We start from the raw sequence: 21,165 nt of genomic DNA on the forward strand, positions 1-21,165 counted from the left end.
AGTTAATTTTGAAACAGAGACAACTATTGAAACTATATGAAAAAATCATTCTTATTAACAGTAGTCAACTACATTACTACTACTATTACTACTACTACTACAACTGCATTACTACTGCTACAACTTACTACTGCTACAACTTACTACTACTACTATAGCTACATTTAAACAATATTTTTATTCATAGCTTGTTCCTCGTTTATTTTATATACTCTTCAAAGTGAAAACACGAAATAAACGTGTAACATTCATATTCATTGCACATTCACAGTTATTCGTTGCACATTCACAAGTCAAATTAGTTAAATGTTTTAGAAACTACAATAAAAAAAGATGAAGTAATTGAAGTAGTTCAATTTACCGTAAAAATACAAGTTTCTTTTACAAGAAAAAATTCGAAGATATTAATGGAATTAGAGCCAATGTTCTCTGCACCCTGCTGAGGTATTTTTCCAATGAGACAAGTTATTGCTTGCGTCATCTATGTGCGTAGTTTCGTACGATATTGAGCATGACGTCAGATTTGTATAGTATGTGTTTCAAGACTCGTTAAAGAGGTATTAAATTTCAAACTAAAGCTATCCATTGCAATTTATAATCTTGTGCCATCATGAAAAAGATTCATATGTGTAATCCACTGGGAGGTTTTCTACCCAGTCATTTTGAATGTAGAAGATGTGTCAACTAAAAAAATTCTTAACTACCGTCCCTTATGAAACTTTGGCCTATTTAGGTCAATATTCAAACGGTCCAAACTTAGAAACAGTAAATGCTCATGACCTAAGGTTTAGAAGTTCCTGTTTTCTTAAAACAAAATTAACTGTGCAAAATTTGGTGGAAATCTCAAAAGATGAGATCAGTCAGCTTTTGTAATGCCAAATGCCGAACACTAATTGTATTTTACCGAATTTTAAGCGTATATTTTAAAATAAAACCACCTTATACTTGTAACCTTAGCTGCTTTCTGAGTCTTACCTACTCTATGTATGGTTGTTAATGCTTTTCAAAATTCAACGAACGACAAAATATTCATTTTTCGAATTATTTTTTATTCTTATAAAAATATTTTTAAGGTCCAGAAAGAACTCTCGTTTTGGCATTTTAAAATATACCGCTTCTGATCCCTGGCATTTTTTATGCCAGGGATCAGAAGCGGTATATTTTAGAGCCTTCTGATCCTTACATCCTCATTACATCAGGTTTTTTAATACGAGAATACAAATAAACCTCCTTAAATTCATTAAAGTTTTTTATTTTCTAATGTGGTTTTTTTAAAACTCATTTCAGTTAATTTATTTTACAAATTTACTTATATGTTAGAGCTCTTATAAACAAAGTACCCAAAACAATCTATGGAGACTGTTGAAGAAGTAAAAAAACTACTTTCAAGCTTAAAGCAACACTTTCAATGCACAATATGGTAGAATGTCAATTTTTAGTGCTTTTTTTATTTTTGTTTTAGATTTGTTTTAGGCATTTTTTTAAGGGTCAATAAAACATAATTTTTAAAAATTTTTTGTTTAATTTCTTTTTTTCTTTTTCTTTTTTATTAAAAACAAGTATATTGCTATTTTTATTTTGAATATGTCACAAAAATGTAATGTTGTCTAAGTTTTGACTAGTATTAAATTAGTATTATGTGATATGAAGACTTTGAAACATTGATATAATATCTTAAGCGATTATCCTAATATTGTATTGTACTTAATTGGTAATCAGAGTTTGTTTAAATTTAGTTATTAGACTTAGTCTAATAAATAAAATCTGCCATTTAGTTACTTTGCTTACTGCATACCCTCTAGAATAGATTGAAATGAGATTTTTTTTATAAAAAATAAAAATTCTTATAGTGAAAAAAAAAGAAAAAGAAAAGAGCATTATGATCTCCTAAGCATATTGTAAAACATTAGCATAGAAAAAGAAAACTAGTTTTGAGGCTCCCACATGGTCTTCAGTTTTCATAGAATCCTGTAGTTGAAGAACCTTTGAGTGTTTATAAGCATTTTAATATACAGTATTAATTAATCCATATATGATGTGATCTTGCCCTTTTGTGAAAATGTACCTGAACTACTAATGCTTTATGCAATGAGAAATGTAAAAACAAAATATATTCTTGCATTGTTGATGTCCAAGAAAGTCTAAAAAGTTGCTAAATTTAGTAAGGGTATATACTTAGGGAAGTCAACAACCTGAATGTCTTTATTAGCAACTAACATTTACAAATCAGTAACTTCAGTGTTAATGAGAAGTGGTGATTTAGTGATTGGAGTATTCTACCAAAAAATTGATTTATTCTCCAACTAAAGTTTATTTTAGGAATTTGAAATTTTCTGAGACTATACTGCTTCAATTTGGCATGCAGTATGTGATGCATTGTTAACTCACAGGTGTTTACATTCATTGTTCAACATTGTTAGAAGAATGTTTTCAGGTTTTCATTTTGTTGAATCACTTGATCAATAATTATTTAGACAACTATTTACCAATCGATTATATTGAGAAAACTGATATAATAAATTGAAATTGTATAAATTGTTTTTCTAATTCTAATTAATTATATCATAATAAAATTTTCCTTTTGTATCAGTAGTGATACCAAAAGGTAACTTTTTCTCACTATAAGAATTAAAATTGAATTGACAATCCATCCTAATGTAAACCCATTATTCAAAATCTCCTAAAGATCCTTAGATTAAATGAAATTCACCATGTTTATGATTTTTATCAAACAGATTTACTTTACTGTTTGGTTATCATATAAAAACGGTTGTTTATTAAAGATATAGGTCATCAAAAATAGTAATTTGAAAAGGCTTTAAAAAATCAATTTAAAACTTACTAAATGTGCTTTTTTTTTAAAATTACTACATGCAAGGGTTTTATACGCATTGATTACATCATAAATACATTTGTTATTTAGTCTGGACTTTCTCTCTCAGCCAGTATCCACCAAATGTAACCATCAGTTTTGCAGGTACAAATTAATGACATTAATCATTTTAAATTTTGATTAGCTAAATTTGATGTTTAGGATGGTGAAATTTGAAATTTCCCATGAGTTTTTATAAGCCGAGAAGTTATTTTTTCTTTTTGATATTAGTGATTGTGTACAAGAATTGATCAAGAGCAACAAAAAGAGCAAAAAAGGCTGTTGTCCATTATGTAAAAGTAATCTTACTAAAAGGTTAAGTAGTTTTTGTAAAGTTTTTATTCTATGTATTGAGTTACATCATGAATTCATGATATATATGCTGACATGACACATAACGGGCAAATTTATGCTAAATACAAATAAGAATAAAAAAATGAAAATTTTTTATTACTGTTGAAAGCAAATATTTGTTTATCATCTTTTTTCATTTTAAATCTCAGTATTTGCAAATCAAAGCCAGCTACTTTATTGACTACCTGGACTCAATCTTATTTTGTTTAGTCTTTTGGATTAAAGTTTCAGAACTTTCATAACAGATCTTTTAAATTTCCAAAAGTTTTGGTATCTGTTAATCTACTTTTTTAAACTTAATAATTTAAGCAAAAAAAAAATCTTGGAGTTTTGAAAATATTAATATTGCATGAAAATAAAAAATCCAATTTGGGTAATTGGATTTTTTATTTTCAAAGACAGTTTATATAAAATCTACAGAAAATGGCAATAAATACATCCATACTCCTATTAAATTCAAGCTCAAATATACATTTGAAAATATTTCTACCAGTTGTGTTAAGTAAGATCAGATATTCTGAAGGATCTTAAGATATTAATACATTTTTGTAATACAATAATTTTAAAATGAAAAATAAAGCAAATGAATTTTTCAAAAAACGTTTCAGAGGTTGTAGAAGTGCTAATAGTGTCAAAAACAATGATTTACAAAGTTAAATCAATTTTATGTGTAGGGATACACTAAAGCTTAGAGAAAAAAAAATTACTGTTAAATAAAAGTAAAAATTCTTGTTTCTAAAGTCTCATTCACTGCATGGTTTATGAAAAAAATGGCTGGAAAAAAAAAATATCTGAAACAGCCATCAGAAGAGTGGTCAAATATGACTTGAGTGCCAAATTAAAAGCCAGGGTACTAGTTAACTCAGAGGTCTTTTCACTTGTATCCAATGGTAACTTCTCTACAGAAAGCAGTTTTCAAATCTTGAGTGCTAAATCTTTGAACAGGATTAGAGTTTAGCGAGGCCTTATTAATTAGAATATTCCTAAATATTTACATGATAATTTTTAGTTTTATTATTTTCAAACAAACAACTATTTTTTTTTATTTCGAATAGACAAAAAAGCCTGATGAAAAACAACTATTTTCTGTTATCTCATGTTGGAGTAACTTTCCATAACTGATCTCTATCAAGTCATTTAACAATTTCTGTAAGCATACATCAATAGTTTTGTGAAGAATAGAAGATACTGTTGTGATCCGCACATTAAATTGATAAGTTAAATCATCTCAAAGAAGCCAAAAGAAGTTTTGGTTGTTTTTAAAATTTATTTTTATAGTAATTTCTCATCTAAGGCAGCTATCAATTTACATATTAACATGGTTTAACACAAAAATTAAAATTTCTTAGAAGATGAGATCTATCAATTACCTCAAAGTCAATGGATTTTCCTAAGTTGACAATCAACAATAAAACTGTTTTGTTATACTTGTCATATTACTAAAAAAAGCAATTCTACTTGTTGAGATATGTGATATGCATGTAGGAGGTAATGTGGAATACTATATTATAAATGTAATTACCAATTATAAAGTCTTTAATGATCAGTCGTATGTAAGGTTTTTTTTTTTAACTAAAAATAAAAATCATGTAGCTTAGCATATATTTATATTATTCCTGTAGAAATCTTTTTTTGTTTGTCGCTGTTGATTATTAAGTTGAAGAAAACAAGTTGAAGATATATAAAAAGAAAAAAAACTAGATGTTAATATCACTAAGAAAGAAAGTAAGGAAGCTTCTATGGTCCTGCACTTGTGGCTCAAGAAATCAAAATTTTACAGACTGGTGAAAAATAAACTACTTAAATCAAAGCTTTCAATCGAAAAAAACCCAAATGAAAATAAGAAAAAGATTGAAATGGGAAATAATGAAAGAAAATGAAATTTTCCATGAAAGAAAACAACAAACCCATGGTCTGGATGTTTTAAATTTTAAATATAAAATGTTTATATCAATAACTTATATATATATTTTGTGTATGTGTGTGTGTGTGTGTATATATATATATATATATATATATATATATATATATATATATATATATATATATATATATATATATATATATATCCTATTACTAAATAAGTTAAGATAAGTATATATATTTTGTGTATGTGTGTGTGTGTGTGTATATATATATATATATATATATATATATATATATATATATATATATATATATATATATATATATATATATATATATATATATATATATATATATATCCTATTACTAAATAAGTTGTTTTCTCTTGTATATATAATGTACAAAAGAAGAATGTTATAATCTTCTTTTCAGTTTTCATTTTTATCTTCATTTACTTTCTGTATTTGTTTCAATTTTTTGATTAAAATTTCGTAAAGAAATGTAATTAAATTTTGAATAAATTAACTTTATGGTGTGCATAAAGTTACATTTAGTTTACATTTTTTTAGTTAAGGCGCACTTGAAAGCATTTGCTAAGAGTACCAAATCTCCAGTTATGGCTCTGGTAATCAGAGCTAATAATAAAGACAAATTGCTAATTAACATGAGCTGCTTGTGTTTGTAAACCATTATGGCAGATCAGCTCATAATACCAAACATCAATTTTTTTAATATAAAAATTAAAAACACAATTTTACTTTGTGTCTGAACACAAAGTAAAATTGTGTCATAGAATATGTTTTAATTTGCTGTCTCAATAAAATGTTGGTTGTTAATGAAATATTTTTTAACTCGTAGCTTGTTTATCCTTGATACATATTTTTAAGTGTACTTCTTCTCTGTACTTCTTCTCTGTACTTCTTCTCTGTACTTCTTCTCTGTACTTCTTCTCTGTACTTCTTCTCTGTACTTCTTCTCTGTACTTCTTCTCTGTACTTCTTCTCTGTACTTCTTCTCTGTACTTTATATTATTTTATTTTCCATTTTTTCTGTTAACAACAACTTTTTTTGTTTTATTGATACTTTTGTTTATTACTAAGAGTATTTGATTCGTAATTTAAATTATTTTATTTATGGTTTACATCTTTTATTTTTATATTTACAGAAGTTTGAATCATAATCCGAAGCTTTCAAAAGTAATTTCAGCAGTAAAAGATGTTTGTAATGCAGCAGATGAAGACTGCTCTAATTTAGGTAAAGTTTTTTTTCTAGCTATCATTGTTTTTGCTCCTATCTCTATCCTAAATGAATAACACCAACAATTAAACTGAAAAGATTGCAGCAAAATAATCCATTTGAAATATTATTTGTTTTATGATAAACTTACTCAAAAAGTTGCAATTATTGACTGATATGTCATGGGCGCCGGCAGGCAAGGGCAAGTTGCCCCCCCCTGGAAAAGCAAAAAAACAAATTTTGATATTCACAAAATTTCTTTTAAATGTTTATTTCAATATCTTATCAATTTAACTCATTTATAGTTTACTCACCGTAATGTAAATGACAACAGTTTAAATGAAATATTACTACAAAATGCAATGACTTCCACGATGGCGGAAGCTTTTTTATAAAGGCATATTTTATATTTTTAAAAAAAGATGTTTGAAGATGATAGAAATAGATCATAGAAAAATAAAAAAGGAATAAATAGGAAAAAACAATAGATAAAGGAGAAGTATAGAAAACAAAAAGAAGAGAGGAAGAAAAAAAAGGAAAATAAAGGAAATAATAAATAAAAAGAAATCGAATTACAATAACAAAGTTCATACTCAAACAAATAAACTTTGAACTGATGAAGAAAGAATTGAATGCAGTGATCAAATTTTTTAAATTATTTTTTAATGTGTCAGTTTCATTTACTTTTTTATGCTGTTGTTTTTTTGTTTGTTGGCAAAATGTTTCTTGTTTGTATTGTATTTTTATTATTTTTTTTCCTATTTATTGTGTTATATTCATTTTAATAATACTATTACCTTGTGTTTTTTGCTAGCTAAGTGTTGATTATTATAATTATATATATTTAATTTGATTAACTTGAATTAACTTGCTGCATTTAAATTTTTGTTTTGTTTTTTGGAATATATCTAATTTGTATTTAATAAATCAATGTTTTTTAACAAATCATTATATTATTATATAATTTAGCATTATTTGGTATAATTAAACATTATTAGCATTATGAGCGTTTGTCTGGGCTTTGCATGCTGAGCGTGCATCGTGAAAAAATACGCTCCAGAAAATCTGAATTTTTGGAACAAATTGTAAATAAGTTTGGCAGTGAATGCAGACGACTACAATTTCTATTTACTGAATAACAATGATTTAACTCTTGTGTTTTTATTTTTACATTTTCTTTAATTTTCTTTTGTCACTGGTCTAATAAAATGGTTTGATTAATTGATGCATTTATGTAGTTTTTGAAATATCACTTTTGAATTTTATTTTGCCCCCCCTTGAAAAAAATCCTGCCGGCGCCCATTGATATGTTTTTCTACTTCAAAATTTTTTTCTTTTTTTATACTTAAAGTTGTTTTTCATTTTTTTAAAAGATGCTTACAGTTCAACAAGTATCAAGTGTATCATTAATGATGTCACTACAATGTCTATTTTTTACAAAATATTTATAATGCAAATTTTTATAGAACTAATTAAAAAATAAGAAAATACGGCTATAGAATATTAAAACATGCTAATCCAAAACTTTTGTGCTTTGATTATACAAGCTTATGGGATCTTCTTTAAACATCCACCTTTAGCTTTGATATTTTTTTACATTCTAGACCGAAAATGAATTTGTATGCCACCTATTTTGCAATTTTTGAAATTATTTTACTAAAATGTTCACTGATGCATGTTCTTGAAAGTTTTCTATTACTTCAGACAGGAGACAACCTTCATACTTATGTATGTTCAACTGGAAACATCCGTCATACTTCTGGCATTTATTTATTTTCCAGAATAGAAATCAGCTTAAATTTTAAGGTGCACTCTTTTTAAACATTTTTCTTATCTTGCTAAAACTCAATAAATTATTTAGTCTAAGCTCAAGTTAAGTCAGTGTTTTGAACTTCTGCATAAAAAGCTTTAAGTTTGGTCATCTAATTAAATCAAATGCTTTTTTTTTTGTTTTGTTTTTATTGCAAAAAGATAGTTTAAAAGTTTGCATTAAGCATCAGTGTTTAGTCTAAGCATCAGCATTTTTTTTCTTTTTCTGTTAATAACAAATAATAATAAAACACAAACTTCAATCAGTCATTTAAAATCAAATTTAAAATATATTTAGATATGCAATGTTTTATGATTGCAGAAACAAATTTGCAATACCTGGTCTTCTGTTATTTTGTTTCAACTCTTTAAGACATTATGCATTTGATACCATTCTTGTTGCTATTTTTATCATTCTTAAACTGTTTCAACTCTTTAAATATTTATTTATTTATTTTTTTTGCAATATTAATATTCAATCTGTTCTTTTTTAAAAAAGTATTTAAAAAAAAATAAATAAAAGTATGAATATATAAATTTGTCACACCAAAAACCTTTGGTATTTTAAATGCATAAAGGGTTTTATTTTAATAAACTTCAGAAAATTTAATTTATCATAAAAATGAACTAATTTTTCTAGGAAGTTTTTTTGTACTTTGCTTTGGCTGACTGTAGTTGTTCTTTATTAAGAAATCTTAAAAAAAAAAAAAAAAAACTGAACTGAAATTAAGCACAAAGATTTTAAAAACAGCCTGTGTTTTTTTGAATTGAGGTTTGTTTCATATTTCAGGTATATCACCACTTCTTTCACAAAGACATAAGAAGATTTCTCCTTCTAAACAGGTTTTTATATTGTAAACTTGTTTTTGTATTTTCTGATACATTTCAGTCATTTTTTACACCATTGTGCTTTTTTTTATGCCAGTTGATTGTAGTTATTTTATTAATTTTTTTTGGAGGAAGTTGAAGAAACTCAATACCAAAAATATACATACCAAATAGAAAATAGTTAACATAATACCAAGCAAGGCGAGTCACATTAGCAGAAATTATACTGAGAAAACTATAATGATAGCCATGGATGCAATTTACTAAAGTTTGATAAGATACCATATACTGTTACCTTTACTGCATTTACTGTGTTACTTTGCTTCTCAAATACATCAAGTACATTTATCATCATGTGTTACATTTATCATCATCTCAAAAGTATGCTGGGTAATTAATTGATAACTTTTTCCAATGTTGATCTTATATCTGTAAAATATTATTTTTGCAATATCTAATTTTCATAAATAAATTTTGAAAAAAAAAATTTAAAAATTGCTTATAGCTTATTTAAAAAAAGCATTCTGTGAGATCAGAAAAAAATTCAAAGCTGGGTAAATTCAACTGATTCGACAAAAAAAATCTAATAAAAAAAAAAAACAGTTACAGGATTTTTAACTGTTGCTACTTTTAGATAAGTTGTATTAAACAAAGCACCTATCCATTGAAATTAAACAAAGCACCTATCCATTGAAATTAAACAAAACTCCTATCCATTGAAATTAAACAAGCACCTATCTATTGAAATTCAAGTTAAATGTAGTTGCATCCATAATGTGCAGAGGGTATTAAAAGCAACATTCAACAATTTGAAAACTGTACAATCAAGTAGATTCAGTTTATATAATGTATGCAGAGTTAGCAATAAGATTTAAATCTCTTTTTCTGGTGTATTAAATGTTTAATCTTTCTAGTATGACGTCTGTTTCCATCCAGAAGTAAAATCAAATTTGTTTTGCATGCTTTGAAATATTTTTGATGTATTTCATAATGCTTTAACTCAACCGTTGTCTGAAAGTTCATTAAATGTGCTAATAGGGGCATGTTCAGTCAAATCATAATTGTGATGTTCATGGTTAAATATCATCATAGGTGGAAAATAATCTGCGACATCATTACAACTGGCAGCAACTGTTGTTGTTATCTCCTCAGGTTGCAGCCACAACAGATTTACCTGCAGCACTTTTATTGATTTGAACCTATATGTACAAATAAATTTCTCGTTTCAACTACACTCTTCCAAAAATAACTCAAGTTTTTATGAGAAAATGCTTAAAAATAACTCAAGTTTATGAGAAAAATGACTCAAGTTTATGAGAAAAATGCTTAAAGTTTTTTTTGTTCTTTTTTTTAATACCAAAACATAAAAATTTATCAGAAAAAAAACAACAAGATTTTTGTTAAAAGGCTTTCCTTTCATGTTTGTTAAACATCGCTCATAAAAAAAGGCTTAAAAGAAAAAAAAAGAGGTGCATCAACAAATGATGATCCCAAGAGCTGCAACCAAGATACTGGTTTTCCATTTTGTATGTCTTTAGAAAATATGTTATTATAATCCAAGCTGTTAGTAAAAGAAACATTAAAAAAGCTCAATTAACAAAAATAAAAGTTGATACTTTTGTTTTTGTTAACTAAGCTTCTTTAATGTTTCTTTTTTTATTAATTGAGTTGATGCTCCAAATTTTAGCATCTTTCAAAACATGAGCTCCAGAAGGACTTTCTCTGTCAAACGTTTTGTTTTTATGATTTAACATGGTAATGTCAATCTTAGTTTGGCATTCAAAAGAGTTTTATAAGGGACTGAAGAAGACTTTTTTTATATATACAAAATGTTTTATTTTTAGAACTTGGTGAACACTAAATTTACTAGAAAAAGGTGAAGTTTTTTCTTTTACAAATGACATCATAGTGTTAAGGAGATATTATGTTATTTTGTTACTTTTTATTTTTGCAAATACTTTCTGTTTAAATTACTTCTGCTATAAAATAATATATAGAATTACAAAGAGTGTGAAGGATACTATAGAATTATTTTATCGGTTGATCTCATAATCATTTTTCAAGACATTTCTTTTCCTTCTACATTTTAATCATTACTGTAAATCACTAGGCTGGAGCTAGGGGCTCAGTAAAATAGAAGAAACTTTGTCCATAACCAATTATTGGTTAACATTAACCGCTATCATAATTTAACATTAACCGCTATCATGATTCCAATAATTTTATTTTTACATTTTTATATTATCATAAGCATACAAACATTTGGGTGTTGATATATAAAGCTGTCAAAATAATCTAGTTTAATAGTTTTTTTTTACTTTACTTTTTATATCTTTAACAACCTTTGATTAAGCAATCATCTCTATCTTAAGTAATTTACTTAAGGAAGAGATGATTGGTAATCATCCAATTATTGTTAAGAGATGATTGATAATTATCTAATTTTTTTAAAGAATCTTTTTCTTTGTAATTAAATTCTTTATTGTTGCAAAAAAAACAACAACTTATCAATGTTTATTTTCTGTGTAGTCTTGATTTTGTCAACAAAACCTCTAAAGATGTTTCTGAAATCCAACCTGGTTAGTTTATTTATTGCAAAATTGTAAATCTCGTGATAAAAGAAGAAAGACTTAAATATTATAAATTTTTTGATTTCTTTTAAAATAAGTGGTTGTAATTTATTCTTAAAATTGTTATTTAGTGAAGTTGAAAGAGGTAAAGGTTCTTGAACGCAGGTAAGTTAATTGATACAATAAATATCTTCTTTAAAGTTTTACATTTTTTGGTGTGTTACTTTAAAAAAGTTTATATATTTTGAGTAACTGTTGTCAATTTGAATGATTTTATTTTTTTAAATTTTGATAAACAAAAATTGTGCAAAATTTTGAATTCTATAAGTATGGTCTTAAAAATAAAGTTTAAGATAAATTAAAACATGCATTAGGTTTATAAAGTTATTTTTATACCTTAAAAAATTTCAAACACTTTTTTTCAATAATGTTTTTTTAATTGCAGTGGTTTTTGCTCCTAAATGAAGCATTTTTCAATTTTTAAAGTTTTTGTTTGTTAGTGAGTTCAACAATGACAAAGATAAAAGAAAGGAAATGGATAGATCTCCTGAATTTGGATTAAGAAAAAAATCTTCATTAAACATTTTCTCTGATCAAAACAACTTTAAAAGGAGAAAGGTAAGTGCTGACACTTCTGCTGAATGCCTTGAAGTACATGATGAAGATGTTATTGCTTCAGTATCCTCAGAAACTTCTAGCCCCCCTCAACTGCCATTTTATAATGAAGCATATTTGATAGATAGTGATAAAAAGCATGGTGAACATTTCCCTCAACAAAGTTTCGAGTGTTTGAACAGTAAAGATTGCATAAATAAAAATGTAAAGATTCTGAAAACTAGTTTTCTGCAAGATTCAACTGAAAGCTTCAAGACTCCTTCTCCTAAAGATGTAACACAAGTTCATTTTATTTGCTCTGAGAATTTAGAAATACCTAAAATGCCTAGTATGATAAAATCCTCTAACAATCTTACTAAAGAACATTCTCCAGTACAGTATGAAAATTTCTTAACAGATGAAGATGCAACAGAAGATGCAGCATCACATCAATCAACACAACATTCTTGTAAACAAGAATCTACTTTTCAAAGCTCTTTTGTTAATTTGCCACCCAACAAAGCAAGCATGAAAGATGAGATACAGGATAACAAATCAGCTGAAAGCAAGCCAAACCTTCTTATCTCAAGTGACTCTAGATTTTTTACTGATGATAGTTTAGCTAATGAATTAATTTCAAGTCTTGAAAATCAACTTACAAGAGCAGAAGAAAAGCAGCATCACTCAAAAAGTGCGTTGAAAGTGGAAGTAAAACTAAATGAACCAAACATATCAAATAATTTAGACAATAAAAACGTGGCAAGTAACAGTAGCAAGAAAAGCTTGTTTAGTAAAGATTCATTCTTGGATATTGAATTCGGTTTAGCAAGACATTTTTGCAAAGAAGATGGCTGCTATTGTTCCAATAGTAGTAAATCTAATGAGGTTACTGATTCTGAGAACATAAATACATTTCAGAGTTCATTAGTAGATAATTTGCATTCACTTTTATTGAAAATAGAAAGTCCCAATAAAGATAAAATACTACTAGGGAATCGTTCATTTACTAAAGTTGATTTATCAAAAAGGAAAAAGTGGTATCCACTTAAACTACCTGAAAAAATGGAAGGATCCTCAATTGTCGATAAAAGTTGCAGTGAAAACAGTTCAATGAAAGATAATGCTTTAGTTGAAAACAATATGCATGATGATGATAATCTTTTAGATGACTGTGACAAGGAAACTGGTGAAGTAGTAAGTTTACTTTCACAGGATCTGGGAACTAAAATTCATCCTATTACCAAAGATTTTACCCAAGAAAACCTGTTTAAGACAAATAATTCAACTCAGGAGAGTTGTTTATCTGGTGGAGAACTCTTTTTACGGAAAAGAAAAAGAAAGAAAAGGTCTAAAGTACATATGAAAGAGAATGTGCGACCTGCTATTACTGACATAAGTTACACTAATGAGAAAAGTTTCCTGAAAAATGAAAGTTTTTCTGATAAATATCTTAAAAATAAAAATGAAGACTCTTCTTTTCAAAAAGAATTAGCACGACAAAGTATATGCAGTGAAGAATTAATTCCACCTACTCCTCCTTTACGACAGCAGCATAAAAGTGAATTAACTAAGCAAACATTAACTATAATCAGTGAAAAAGCTGCACAAGAAGTTGAGTTGATAGATATTGAGTCACCAGATAAAAAGAAAGTAAGTAAAACTAGTGATGAACAGATGTCAAGCTACCTATCACAGGTAAATATTGAATTATCAATAGATGAAATAAAAAATAAGTCATTAGATAGCAAATTGTCAGCAAGGCTGAAAAATGAATTATCTGATAGTGGTTTATCAATAAAACAAAACAATAAATCACCAGATAAATTGTCAATTCATCTAAAAGAAAAATCACCAGATAACAGGTTGCCACTGAAAAATAAATCATCCAGCAATAAGTTGCCAAATGAACTTAAAAATGAAATTCCAGACAGCAAGTTGTTGATAAAACTAAAAAATGTATCACCAGACAACAACTTGCCAATGAAACTAAAAAATGTATCACCAGATAATAACTTGCCAATAAAACTAAAAAATATACCATCAGATAACAACTTCCCAATGAAACTAAAAAGTGTATCACCAGATAGCAACTTAAATCAACAATCATCAAAGTTAAATCAACAATCATTTGAATATAAGTTACCAATTGAACTGGAAAATGAATTATCTGTTAACCAAATACCAATCAAACTTGAACATGAACCGTCCAATAAAAACATGGCAATTAAGTCCAAGATTCATCAGTTATACAAAAATAATTCTCTGAAAGAAATAAAAGAATCATCAAGTAATAAGTCAAGTTATAACACTATGTTTGTACAAGTTGTTGAAAACAATTCAAATTTCCATGCACCAACAACTGAGAATTTTTTGATTAACGAAGACATGTTTTGTTCTGATGATATAGACATATACACCAACGAAAATAAAAATGCATGCATTTACCCGAGCAAAATAAAAGCTGAAAATGATGGATGTTTAGAAAGAATTTATTCTACCAATCGTTTTTTAAGCTGCAGTAAAGAAGTAAGTAAAAATGATAAAGAAGCAGTAAACCTCTTAGAGCAGCAATTTGAGGATATGCACAGCCCAGATGAGGATATTGATAAAATTGATTTTCATATTTCTGAAAGGATTTCTCAGAAAGGTGTTGTGTGCAAATCAGTCGCAAGTGAAGTAGGCATTAAAGAGACCATTGATTTATTGGCTTTTAATATTGACAAAAGCCCAATTCGTAATGACTGTTTGAAATCTGAAACAGAAAGCATTCTTGTATCTAAAGATAAATCAGAATTACCAAAGGAATGTCCCAAAATAAATAAGTTGAAAAAAGGTTCTTCAAAAAAAGATTTAATGAGTAGCATAGAAGAACTACTTGATGACTCTGATGATGCAAAAATCAATGAAAACCAGTCCCTCCATAAAAAGGTAAATTTTTCTGAAAATCAATCATTGTTTGAAAAAAAAAAGTTACTATCAGAAAAGAAAAGAGCCAAGCGAGATAAGCAACGTCTAAAGAAAAAAAAGTTGCTCAAAAAGTTGAAAACAATTTTTTCAAAAATCGTAGAAACCAGTAGTAGTAGTACATCCAGTGAAGAAGATACATCCAGTGAAGAAAATGAAATTTCTTTGGGAAGAAAACATTTAAATAAGAAGCCTACTTTAGTTCATCTAGGTAATTTATATATATATATATATATATATATATATATATATATATATATATATATATATATATATATATATATATATATATATATATATATATATATATATATATATATATATATATATATATGTATGTTACACTTTTTAAATTTTTGTTCCTTTTGCATTTTATGTAAAATTTTTCAATAAACAAAATAATCTTAACTGGAACTTTATTAGTTTATTTAATATCAGTGATTATTTATGATTATTGTGTTAAGCACATTCATCCCTTTCATTTTTTACCTCTCAGTTCTCAAGTCTTTTGGTTCATTTTGAACCTGTACTCATCCTTTAGATGATAATTGCTATCATTAAATCTCAATTATACTTTCTTGTAGAAGAGAAAAACTCACCATCTCCCCCGAAATCTCCACCAAGAGAATTGAACCATACAAAGTTTTCGTATATTGAGGATTTGAAGCAAAAACTGTTAGCTAAACCTGATGATGATTTAAATGAGCAGAAGGATGCAATTTCCAGTTCACCTGATGATAAATCCAGTAAAGAAGTAATAAATACGTTTAAAGATAATAAAAGTTTTTGTCATACATCAGAAAAATCCCTGTCAGAAAAAAAACAACTTGTTACTCCGTCTATCAAAACTTTTACAAAAAAAAATAAAGAAATCAAAACTGCTGTAGGTAACTCTTCTACAGAATGCCAATCTGATTTTTATAACTCATTAAAAAAAGATGTGAAAGCTAATGTGGATAAATCTGAGGGAAACAAAGTCACATTGAAGTTAGATACCTCTATGAAAGCTCTGGTTGCAGAAAAATATTTAGAAACAAACCCAACAGGATGTATGTCAGACAAAAAAGAATTTTTTGACACAACATTTGTGCAAGAGGAAAATAATATGAAATATGTTAACCATAAGATAAAAGACTTATCACCAAACACACCCATAAGAAATATTATAAAACCAGTTAACCAATCAACAGCAGTTAGAGAAAGTGCATTAGAACGAACCTCTAAAAAAGACTACATGAATTTAACACCTAAAAGAAATTCAACTACATTGATATTACCTCATCCAGAAGATTTTGATGAAAAACAGGCTTGTGTAAGTCATAATAACAGTACATTACCTTTTGTTAGAAAGACACCTAACTCTACCAACTCTGAAAATACATTAGTTGACACTCTTCATTCAAATCAACCAGCCTTACCAGCTGAACTAAGTAAATCAACTACAATATACAATAAAAAAGCTGAGGAGTTCAAAACACCAGGTATACCTGTGATCATGATATCTCGCTTGAACAAGAAGCAAACAGTAAGGGCATTTTTATGTGTTTACATTTTGTAAGTTTGTATTTATGTTTTAATTTGTGTTCTAAATTTACATTTAGCATTTCTGTGATATGCTTTGCCAAAAGTTAAAAGCAAAAATGGCTGAAAATGTTAGTGATAATGTGACTCACCTTGTGATAGGAACTGGTACTATTTTGCTTTTAAAATATAATATTTACAAAAATTGTTATCCTGCATAATTAACCTCTCACTTTTTGAAATGAAAAAACGTTTATTAAAATGATCGTAACTTTTTTTTTAATTGTTTTTTTTCTAGATAAGGTCAATTTCTTATTTAAGTCATCCTACACATTCAAATATTTAATGGCGTTAGTGTCTGGTATTTGGATTGTTAGTTTTCAGTGTAAGTTTATTTTTTGAACATTAGTTAAAATAAAAATTTAAGGTATGAAATAGAAATCAAGTTTGATAAAAATATTGCATGTTAATGAAATTCAGATGAAATGCATTCATACAAATTGAGCATATTTTCTAAATGCACATAACTGTTTTGCACATGTGGGATGTTTTGTTTAACTGTAAAATGTTTTTCTCTGCAAAGATTAGTTATATTAAATCACTACTTGATTACAAGAGAATCAAGTGGTGATTTAATATCACTAATCTTTGCAGAGAAAATTACAAGAGAGTTTTTAGCATTACAAGAGAAAAAAAAACACCGCTTTTGTGATTTGGAAATGATCAATTTTTAAAGTTGGACTTTGTTATTTATGAATATTTCTTCAAGCTTTTCTCAAGAGTTTTTTTTAAAACATGATTCAGAACAAAAAAAATCTTTATTGGATCTAATTGGCAAGTGCTTTAATTCTAAAAACCTTAAAAAATTTATATGGCCATTTTTTCCCCTATGGTCTTCATTTACTTTAAACAGTTTTTCTCTAAACTTAATTTCAGAAGAAAAAAAAGATTATCTTTTTTTTTTCTCAGGGGTTATCCAGTGTCTAAAAAGTGCTCAGTTTGTGGAGGAGGTAAAAAACGTTTTTTGATTTATTAACATTAAAACCCATTTAAAAAAAGATTTACCAACTTTCTTTATATTGAGTTTGATGTTAACAATGGTTGTAATAATCATGAAATGCTGTGTTAATTTTCCAAAAAAATGGTATACCATAATAGGGTAAGTCCGATAGAGATTATCATACTCAAAGAGAATCAATTTTTTCCCATATATCTTATGTAGTTATGAGTTGCACTGTCATTATGTTAACTATTTATATAAGAAAGTCTATTGGCTCTTATGAAGCTACCCCAAAGTTTTATTTGCATGCAAGTGTTTTCAATTATTTTTGTTAGCTTTATAAAAGGAAATTAAATTTTTTCTGCAGGGTCCATTTGAAGTAAAAGGCGACCCAAACGAAGGTCATGAAGACATTCCATTACAGTTCCGATTAAACATTAAAAAACAGGTTTCAAAAAAAAAAAAATATTAAAATAATAAAGATATTTTGTTTTAACTTCATTATGTTTTTTATTTATTTTTTTTTGAACTTCTGTTGTTTCCTTTAAGTCTGGGTGTGATTTTTTCTAGAAAAATCTTTTGTTAACTGGATATTGTGTTTGGGTGCATGGAACATTTCAAAGAAGTCCTATGAAGAAAGGTAAAACTTTCTATAAATAATCAGGATGATTAAGCCAATCCCCAAAACTCTTTCTATAAAGAATCAGGATTATTAATTCACAAAACTCTTTGGAGATTTATATACACATGTGTGTAGATCAACTATGCAAAATTTTATAATCTTTTTGTCTTTTTACTACTTCCTTATTTTGAAAAATTGAATTATCAAGTTGTTTTTTTATTTCAAATCTGCTTACAAATCTATTATAACTAACTTTCTTTAAATATACATAATCAAAAATGTCTAACACATATAAAAGTTATGAAGATTGCTGCAAACATAGTGCTTTTTTTTTTTTTTTTTAAAACATTTATGATTAAAAGAAAAACTTGTAAAAAAAAGGACTGGAATTAAGCTCTAAAAGGAGTTTGTGAAAAATGTGAATGTTTGTGAAAAGTTTTGTGTTGAAAGCTGCTCCGAAAATTCTATTTGGGTGACACCAAATTTTCACTGTTTAATTTTGATTCCATTAAAATTAAAGTCGAAAGTCGAAAATTCTTTGAACTGTAAAAAAACTGTAAAAACTCATTCGAAATAGACTTAATAAAAAGCATCTATTTGAAGACATCCAAAAAAAAAAAAAAAAAAAAAAAAGAGATTGGTTATCCTAAAGCTCACAAACTTCGTACAACAAATTGAAAAAAGATGCACCAAACTTCTATCTAAGGTCTGAGTCACTTCTGTACAACTGGAACATGACATCAAAAATTGCAAACATCGGTTTCAAATGATCCTGTTGGAGCTGAGTAGATTGTATCATAAGTCATTCCAATAAGCAAGGGTCACCTCAAGGGTCACCTTAATAATTAGTTTTTTTAAAAATTAATTTATCAATTGTAAAAGCACCCATGCTATTGGTGTGATATTGACTCAGAAAACCAAGAGTTTCAAGAGCATTTGAAAGTCTGAGGAATCACAGCAAGTTTGTAGCTGGATCAAAAGTAAGCAATTCAGAAATTATCAAGGCCGAGGAATTCAACAATGTGGCATAAGTTTCATTAGTAATTGTCTCTAAATTTGTTCTGAATTTAATCTCAACAATCGAGCTTCATCTTCTTTTGTTAAATTTGACCAATCGAGCTTCTTCTTTTGTTAACCATCTGTTTAAGAAACTGTGGAACGTTTTTGTATCATGTTTGGGACAAACTTTGAATGAAAGTTTCCTTTAAAAGAATTGAACAGTTCAAGCAATTATACCTACACTTACCTGTTACTGTGACTCCTAAAGCACATGCTTTTTTCTATCATATTCCAGAATTCATCGAACGTCACAGCACTTCACTTGGATTATTCAGCTAGCAGGCAACAGAAGCAATGCATTTAAGTTTCTAAAATCACTAGAAAAGATACAAAAGTAATTATTGCCATTCAGAGTATGGTCTAAAACTTTTGCAATTGTTGACTACAGCAGCAGACATTCTGAGAGTCGTTGAAGAAACTTTTTAACTTTTAAATAAGTTATAAGCAAGAAACAAAATCAGCAAAAGCAGCAAGTGAATCATTGAGCAAGTGAATCATTGATTCTGTCGTTCATGTTATTCACTGGAAAAACTATTTTTGTACATTTCACTTTACACATTTACGAAAAGTTTGTGGTAAAAAGGTAATAAAATGAAGATCTCTCTCAAACGAAATGAAAAGATTTTAAAATTTCGCATGTTTGCTCTCTTACACATAACACTCCCAAAAGTGGTTTTGACGGAAATCCCTTGTGTCTGTGAAAACTCCTTGTAAGTTAACATCAACCCTGATTTTTTACAGACACCGATAGCTCTTAAATATTCATCAGAATGGGAAGTGCAGCGCTCAAATATCCCCGTGTACTTATTTGCTCAAAAAATGTGTTAAGGAGTCGGTGAAACCAAAATGTCATCGTTTATAATTAAAAACTTTTTGTTTGTTTGGTTTCCCAAAACGTTAAACAAAGAGAAAAAATATTTTCTTAAAAAGGAAAAATTTTTTTTTCTAAACAGCCGCAAATTCTCATTTTTAATCAGTTTTTTGTAAAAAACAATTAAAAACTATTAATAACAAAAATTAACAAAATCGAAAAATTTTACCCGCTTTAACGACGCATTCTGTTTTTCGTTTTTATTTAAATTCCGTTCTTTTAATTAAATAATAAAATATGTGTTTGTTTTTAGATCAATTAGTTATGCTGCTGAAAAAACTCGATGCCCACGTTGTCTTCTCTTTAAATGATGACGAAAGTTTTTCAAGTTATAAAAAGGTGAGGCTGTTTTTTTTTTGTTTAAAATAAATCTTAGATTTATCTGACACTTTGTTGAATAAATTATCTTTATTAAAACGGTGCTGAGATGATATGTCGATGGGTCGAGTGTCCTTAAATCACAGTTGGTGACAGATTTATGAGCTTTTTTTAAAAAAAAAAATCGACAATTGAACAGTGTTATTATTCTCTTTAGTTAACGATGTTAACAGACAATTTGTCGGAAATATCAACACATGAAAATGGTGATTTGATTGGTGTTTTAAATTTCGTTTTCAGGATTTTCGACTTTTGGTGAAAAATAATGAACATTTGGTAATGTTTTACTTTTCCAGGTTCCGGCGAAACTTGCTCTTGTTCTTTAGATTTAATGAACAAATATCGGTTGCAACCTGTGCATCCTGAATGGTTGGTTCACTCAGTTATTAATTTTCGGTTAGTACAAATAAATAACAATTCTAAGTTTGCAGTTTTTCTCTCGGTGAAGATTATAGATCGATATCATCTTTTTTAGAGTGGTAAATGAAGACGATTGGATAGTTCAAATCGAAGAGTGATATTTTAATTGTTGTGTTTTAAAATTATTTGTAAATTTTTCAAAATAAAAAAATATTCTAATCAGCAATTATTCTTTGTTCATGGAGGGGAGATTCGAAGGGA

At 27.4% G+C, this 21,165-nt stretch overlaps 1 protein-coding gene across 2 annotated transcripts; it reads left to right on the plus strand.

The window, feature by feature from the left end:
• The first annotated feature begins 925 nt into the window (after nt 1–925).
• On the plus strand, nt 926–21,130 carry LOC145189717 (uncharacterized). 2 transcript variants are annotated; one of them, XM_090090215.1, is made up of 20 exons: nt 926–984; nt 1,321–1,420; nt 2,924–2,977; nt 3,104–3,187; nt 6,258–6,346; nt 8,928–8,980; nt 10,810–10,841; nt 11,495–11,544; nt 11,667–11,700; nt 12,036–15,304; nt 15,678–16,618; nt 16,695–16,782; nt 16,913–16,999; nt 17,584–17,624; nt 17,982–18,062; nt 18,185–18,254; nt 20,420–20,505; nt 20,702–20,750; nt 20,871–20,940; nt 21,020–21,130. In XM_090090215.1, exons 2-20 carry the CDS (start codon nt 1,353–1,355, stop codon nt 21,060–21,062), a joined length of 5,289 nt encoding a protein of 1,762 aa, XP_089946341.1. In that variant the 5' UTR covers nt 926–984; nt 1,321–1,352; the 3' UTR covers nt 21,063–21,130. The 2 variants fall into 2 exon arrangements, with proteins under 2 accessions (XP_089946341.1, XP_089946342.1); XM_090090216.1 differs by lacking the exon at nt 926–984 and adding an exon at nt 2,320–2,434 and having other exon boundaries at nt 1,319–1,420.
• The last annotated feature ends 35 nt before the right edge of the window (nt 21,131–21,165 follow it).

The sequence above is a fragment of the Hydra viridissima genome, unplaced genomic scaffold, assembly GCF_058129835.1.
Source record: "Hydra viridissima isolate aposymbiotic clone 2 unplaced genomic scaffold, HvirCarnegie_v1 scaffold_6, whole genome shotgun sequence".
In the NCBI taxonomy this organism is placed as follows: domain Eukaryota; kingdom Metazoa; phylum Cnidaria; class Hydrozoa; order Anthoathecata; family Hydridae; genus Hydra; species Hydra viridissima.

What these genes read in the sequence shown, in the direction of transcription:
- LOC145189717 (XM_090090215.1), top strand. Translation starts at nt 1,353, where the DNA reads ATGGAGACTGTTGAAGAAGTAAAAAAACTACTTTCAAGCTTAAAGCAA. An exon ending in ACTAAATTTACTAGAAAAAG is followed by an intron (nt 10,842 to 11,494) that starts GTGAAGTTTTTT and finishes TTTTCTGTGTAG; the next exon opens with TCTTGATTTTGTCAACAAAA. An exon ending in GTTTTTCAAGTTATAAAAAG is followed by an intron (nt 20,506 to 20,701) that starts GTGAGGCTGTTT and finishes TATTCTCTTTAG; the next exon opens with TTAACGATGTTAACAGACAA.